We start from the raw sequence: 7,271 nt of genomic DNA, 5'->3' as shown, positions 1-7,271 counted from the left end.
ATGATGCCACCTCAATACTCTTGGTTCTTCCTTTAACATATATATAGATATTTGTTTTATTTAATGTGATTACAAAGATCGATAGACGTTATATATGTTGCAATTCGACATGAAAAACACGGTTTAACGTCCACAAATCTTCTCTTCCAGTGCATAGATGGTCACATGTATTACACCTTTATTAGTAATATGGATTTTACTGAAAGAACTCATGAACAAGTTAAGTCCGAATGAAGCGATTTGGATGTACACATATTGATCACTTAGTAATGTTATGTATCTTTATTTTATGAGTGAATCATTAGGCTATTTTGTGATAGAATGAAGGGATTGGGAGATAGGCTATGACGGGTTAAGAGGTGCACAATATACACTCGTATTAGTTAACTAGAACTCGAAATTTCTTGTTGACACCATATGAAGATGAATGGCATCACGGTCACGGACCCTTGTGGGGTCCTAGGAAGAACTCCCTGGTGATGGTGTTCATTGGTTATTAATCAGTGTTGCCATAACGCTGATGAATGTTCTATTAGTGGCAAAGTTACTCACTGATGAGTTATTTAGCTTGTGGTTACCCACTAATAATTAATCAACTGATGGGTTATCATATGATGACTTTTCCACTAATGGGAATTGTTAATAACAACATTGTACACTTATGTAACGGTCCAATACTTGTTATTAATTTCTAGTAATCGTTATTTAATTTTCCTTTAATGGGGTCTCCATTTTCGGTTTTAATGTACAAATTGTTATGATTTATGTCAAAATTGTTATTGAATTTTAAGGTTATCCTCAAGTGAATTTCGTGATACTCAGACAGATCAAGTTCACACATATTGTTTAAACAAAATGGACTCGATCATCAAATCTTATACTAGTGCTTATTGTGTTATGTCACAAAACCCCCTTTGTCCCAACATTTTCTATGCAACTCTTGTGAAGTTGATGGATTTCACATCTAACTCATTCTGTTATTTAGGTCACTGTCGATACCTCGACAAGAACAATATAACGGAAATTAGCGTAACCAAAACTAGCTCTCATGAAGAAAGTCGACAACCATCTACTATAGACGACCGTAATTCAGATCGAGGTATTCTATTGAGGGGTGTCTGTATACCTTCTCCAGCATGTCTTGGAAAAGTAAGACTTTGCTTTTGTTGTATTGGATTACGTATAAATGTATGCATGCCAGACTACAATATGTGTCAAATTATATGTGCTTAAAAGTTAAAGGATTGGTTCTACTTATAATGTAATAATATTATCCCGATTTATGGAAATAAATAAAAGGTACATGCACATATGGATTCATTTCTCTTTTCTTTTTGAAATAGGTACACAAATTAATTAAAGTAAAATAAAAATTAGCTTTATTTATTATCTACAATATGAAATAGTAATGAGATGTTTTGCTCGTATAATGCTTTCTGAAGAAATGAAATTTATCAAAGAAATAAGTATTTAGAATATGAAGGAGTTTGAATGAAATGTTATCAGGTTTAACCAAGTGTCTAATTGGTAGGAAATGAAGTCACTACAAGATAAAAAGGTTTTAGAGAAGGTTTTGTTTTGAGCTTGGAAGTTGGAAGTTTTAGAAGCTTCCCTAAAGGTTTTAGAGATGTTTTTCAATTTTGTCATCTATATAAGAGAATGTAAAGGCTTTAGGAAGGATTTCCACATGGTGTATTTTTGTTAGCTTTTAGACACTTTTTTGGGGTTTTAGATACACTTTTGAAACTTCCCTAAATGTTAGACCACTTTTTTTTTTCAAAAGTCTTCTCTAAAAGCATTTATTAGTGACGTTTTTCAAGTATTTGTGACGGTTTAGGAAAAAAATGTCTCTAAAAAGTACTTTCAAAGAAGGTTTACAAAAAAATTCTCTAACGGTTTTGTCTTTAGGGACGTTTTACCAAATCTTCTCTAAAGATGTCATTTAGTTACACTTGACAAACTTTCTCTAAAAGTTATCTCTAAATACACTTATAAAAGATCAATTCTTTCTCTAAAGAGCATGTTTTTTTCATCCATATTTCAGCTCTATATTTATATACAATTATATATATTTATATACAATTATATATATATATATACAATTATATATATATATATATATATATATATATGGGCTGGTTCAAATACTAACCCAATATTTTGTACTAACTTTGCTAACCCACATCAACCAATCATGTTGCATCTTTGAGTTTGGTTAAAATGTAACTTACATATTAATGATAAGGGTATTTAGGTCATTAGTCATTCTTATGTAACTCCCAAATATTTTAATTGGGAGTTACAAATCTTATGATATCAATAATTGATCTCCAATTAATAATGACATCAAGTTCACAATTGTTCATCTTAATCATTTTTACATATGTTCTTTATAAAATGGTTTTCATATTATAAATTTGAAGAAGTCCGTTTTATAAAGTCCGTTATAGTTCAACTAATATGGATAATCATACAGTAAAACAGAGCGACGACAATAAGAACGAAAAAGCTAAAAGCGWCTACGAATACATTCGGAATTCGAATTCCGAAAGTGAAGAAAATGATCAAACCGTTCATATTGGTATGTGCTCAATAATTTTCTTTTCTTCCGTTTAAATGAACAGCTGTTACCTTCGAAAATTATCTGCTATTCTGGCTGCAATGACTGTTGTTGACATGTTGAACATCATCCGTATATTTTGGTGTTTGATATGCCCGGAAAATTCATATGTTTTTCTGCTGCACACACGAACAAATCAAGGGCGGTGGGATTTAACTCCAATATTCAATGACACAAGCATAAACAATATAAATTATTCTTTCACTCTGTTTTTTATGTCATAAAGAATCAGACCTGTAATCATTTTATCGGGAAGTGCTGCGTGTGTGTCACCTAACCGGTCATGTTGTGATTGGGTCTGGGAGATATATCACTCCTTTAAACAACTGTTGTTCATTTCACATATTTAAGACAACATGAACAGCTACTGTTCGTTACATAATAGTCTAAAATCAACATGAACAACAACTCATTTGAACATATTGCTTCTGCATACAGTGAAACAAAATGAAGATATATGAATGAACAACTACTTTCCATATATGTATGAACAAATTTGAATCAATGTGATATCGGTCTTGTTCACACACACCGTATTACATTGCCGTAGTCGGTGGAATTTACCTCCAAAATTCAGGGACACAAGTATAATCAATATAAGTTCTATTTTAACTCTGTTTTATGTCATACGGAACCAGACTTGTAATCGTTTTATCGAGCAGTGTTGCGTGTGTGCCACTTATCCGCCCACGTTGTGAATGTGTCTAGGAGATATATCACTTGTATTACCAGATATTGTTTATTATACAGATCAAAGACAACATTGAACACCTACTGTTCATTAGATAGTCTAAAATCAGCATTGAACACCTACTGTTCATTAGATAGTCTAAAATCATCACCATCATCATCATCATCATCATCATCATCATCATCACCACCATCCTACACACTTCCAACTCGTTTGGGTTTCACATAGATCACCACTTTAAATATACTGCTACTTGCAACATCTAATAGTACCAGATTCGTAAGTACTTGCATTATCTACTAGTACCAGATTCCTAATGAACAACTACTAATATGAACACATAGACACTGTCCATTATCAGTGGCACTACACCCCGGTTGTTCAACATGTCAACTTTAAATTCATATGTTTTTTTGCTGCACACACGATCAAATCAAGGACGGTGGGATTTAACTCCAAGATTCAATGACACACGTATAAATAATATAACTTATTCTTTCACTCTATTTTTATGTCATAAAGAACCAGACCTGTAATAATTTTATCGGTAAGTGCTGCGTGTGTGTCACCTAATCGGCCATGTTGTGATTGGGTCTGGGAGATATATCACTTGTATGAACAACTGTGGTTCATTTTACATATTTAAGACAACATGAAAAACTACTGTTCATTACATAATAGTCTAAAATCAGCATGAACAACAACTCATTTGAACATATTGCTTCTGCATACAGTGAAACAAAATGAAGATATATGTATGAACAGATACTTTCCATATATGTATGAACAAATTTGAATCAATGTGATATCGATCTTGTTCACACACACCGTATTACATTGCCGTATTCGGTGGGATTTAACTCCAAAATTCAGGAACACAAGTATAATCAAATTAAGTTCTATTTTAACTTTGTTTTATGTCATACGGAACCAGACTTGTAATCGTTTTATCGGGCAGTGTTGCGTGTGTACCACTTATCCGCCCATGTTGTGATTGTGTCTGGGAGATATATCACTTGTATTACCAGATATTGTTTATTATACAGATAAAAGACAACATTGAACACCTACTATTCATTAGATAGTTTTAAAGGCGACATTGAACACCTAATGTTCATTACATAGTCTAAAATCATCATCATCATCATCATCATCATCATCATCATCACCATCCTACACACTTCCAACTCGTTTGGGTTTCACATAGATCACCACTTTAAATATACTACTACTTGCAACATCTAATAGTACCAGATTCCTAAGAACTTGCATTATCTACTAGTACCAAATTCCTAATGAACAGCTACTCATATAAACACATAGCAACTGTCCATTATGTTCACTACACCCCGGTTGTCGACAGCTCTGAAAAGTGGTTACTAGCATAGTTACTAGTATTAGTTAAAACTGATCTATGTCGAGGATTTTCAACTTGGAACATTTCATCTCACTCTCCGTTGAAGGTCCAATGAATTGACGTTATTTTTCCTTGAATGCTCTAAATAGTTCCAAAAGATGATAGCCCAACAAAGCAAAACGAAGCCGATATATCTCATACAGAGGTTGATGTGTAAGATGTATGCAGGTTGTCACAATACAAACTGTTTCATGTAATAGCTAATATATGTAAGAGACATGACACTTTAATTGTAAATATTTTTAATAGCTGAAAAAAAGCATTCATATTTTATATACGATGGAATCCATGATATATAATATTTACGATTATTCAACATTATGTTCACTCTATACATTGATATTCACTACCTACTGTGATTGTGTCATAGGGATGCAAACTTACTTGCCCACCAAAATTGAGATGGAACCTTGCATCACTGTTTTATTTTTTTAATTCTCTAGTTTGTGTAATAATAACTTTAGTTTTCAAGACTAACTACATATTTACAAGCAGGTTTTGATGATCTCACCCCTCCCCATACCGATTTTGAATATGATATTGGCGAGACCTCAGAAGGAAGCAAGTATTTTATCCCAATTGTGGATGCCGCGCTTAAGCCAAAGACGAATGCACAATATGCAACTTTAAACGATGCTGAAAAGATGTACAGAGATTACGCGGACAAGGCCGGATTTGATGTTCGTGTACATGCAAAAAAACAAACAAACACAAAAACATTCAAAATAGATGGTTTGTCTGTAGTAGAGAGGGTAACCCAAACAAAAGGCAATTTAATTCTTTGGATATTCAGCCCGGTGAGAGGAGATATCGCAATACGAACCTAAAACGTTGTGGTAAATCCACTTGACGAAGGATGGGGGTTGTTAAGAAATATACGAGTTTGTTGAGGAACATAACCATGCGTTGTTCAACGTTAACTATCGTCGTTTCTCTAGGAAAAATAGACAGATGAAGTATATGGATTTCAAGACTGTACTCAACAGCTCGAGTTACAAAGTCGGTGCGAGAAGGGCACATCGTATTCAAACATCATTGAACGGGGGGTTTGAGCATACTCGAGTTTCAAAAATTGATTTCAAGAATTTTAAGAGGGATGTTGTTGCTTGTGTTGGGAACAAGGACGCAAAGATGTTGATCAATAAACTATCAAATAGACGTGACATTGTACCAGGTTATTTCTTCGAATACAAGTGTAATGAACATGAGTTGATCGCAATTTTTTTGGGCAGATGAAGTTGCTAGGATTAGCTACAAAGAATTTGGTGATGTAATATCGTTTGACGGGACGTCTCGCACGAACAAGTAATATTCACAGTGCCATAGAGAATTTAAATATTATTACGCGTTTCTATTTTTATGGAATCATGACGTGGGAAGAAATAGGTACAACTAATTCACTGATTTGTGTTGCAGGCATGCCATGATTTCCGTGCCTTTTTTGGCCGTTGACAATCACAAGGCTTCCGTTGTCGTCGGGTCCGCTCTAATCAGTGGCGAGACAATCGAGAACTTTACATGGGTTTTAAAGGCATTCATAAAATGTCATGAGAAGCAACCAATTTTCGTCATTACAGACCAATGTTTTGCAATGAAGCAAGCTATCCCGATGGTGTTTACGGAAGCCAAACACAGACTCTGTATGTGGCACATTATGAAGAAAGTGCCTTCAAAGGTAAGTTGTATGTACGTAATGCTATGTATTTTTAAATGATGTTTATGTTTAATTTTCTTCATTAGTGGTTGCCATATACACGCAGGTCAGTGTCGCACTAAATCAAGATCCTAATTTTAATAAAGTAATCAACAAGCTCGTATGGAACATACATATTGGACCAGCGGAGTTTGAGCGTCGTTGGCATGAGATGATCGAGCAATACAATCTAAGGGGTGATACTTGGTTCACAGATATGTATGCAATTCGACACTCGTTGATTCCTGCCTTTTACAAGGACACTCCAATGTCTGGTCTAATGAAAACAACCTCAAGATCCGAGACTTCGAATTCGTATATTAATATATACGAATCATACTGGTTTGATTTGGTTCAATTCCTTAATAATTACGACGTAGCTATAGAGAAGCAAAGATACAGACAATCTGTTCATGAAATAGTAACAAGAACCACTAATCCAAAATTTGTTACTCCGCTGCGTTTAGAAAGTTATGCATCAAGAATATACAGTCGGAATGTGTTTTTTGACATATAAAAGGAGATAAAGAAGGTTGTCTGGTGCTGTGCTATAGAGAATGTCGAATGTCGGGATGTCTTAAAGACATTCGTGATAAGCCACAAGACGAAGAAATCATCTGAGAACATCACATATCTGGTATCATATCCCTAATCCGCACAACAATTTTTTTTATGTTTTCGAAGTTTTTGTTTGATTGTTGTTGTTTGCAAAGCTTTGTAATGTTGGTCCCAAAGGGTCTACAAGAATACTAAACAGTTTGTAGAAGGGGGGGATGAATACAAACACAATTTTCAAATTTAAAATATATATTGATAAAGAAGATCAATACAGATTTTACAAGATTGTCTG

The 7,271-nt window shown here is 34.1% G+C and overlaps 1 protein-coding gene across 1 annotated transcript; it reads left to right on the top strand.

Annotated features, from left to right (window-relative positions):
* Nucleotides 1–5,679: 5,679 nt before the first annotated feature.
* On the top strand, nucleotides 5,680–6,938 carry LOC112504150 (protein FAR1-RELATED SEQUENCE 5-like). The gene is made up of 4 exons (XM_025108101.1): nucleotides 5,680–5,902; nucleotides 5,961–6,033; nucleotides 6,145–6,403; nucleotides 6,489–6,938. The coding sequence occupies exons 1-4, from the start codon at nucleotides 5,680–5,682 to the stop codon at nucleotides 6,936–6,938; spliced, it is 1,005 nt and encodes a 334-aa protein (XP_024963869.1).
* The last annotated feature ends 333 nt before the right edge of the window (nucleotides 6,939–7,271 follow it).

The sequence above is a fragment of the Cynara cardunculus genome, unplaced genomic scaffold (assembly GCF_001531365.2).
Source record: "Cynara cardunculus var. scolymus isolate 2C unplaced genomic scaffold, CcrdV1 Un_Scaffold_4775, whole genome shotgun sequence".
Classification (NCBI taxonomy): Eukaryota; Viridiplantae; Streptophyta; class Magnoliopsida; order Asterales; family Asteraceae; genus Cynara; species Cynara cardunculus.
Note: the sequence above shows the minus strand (reverse complement) of the source record. Positions and strands in the feature narration are given on the sequence as shown.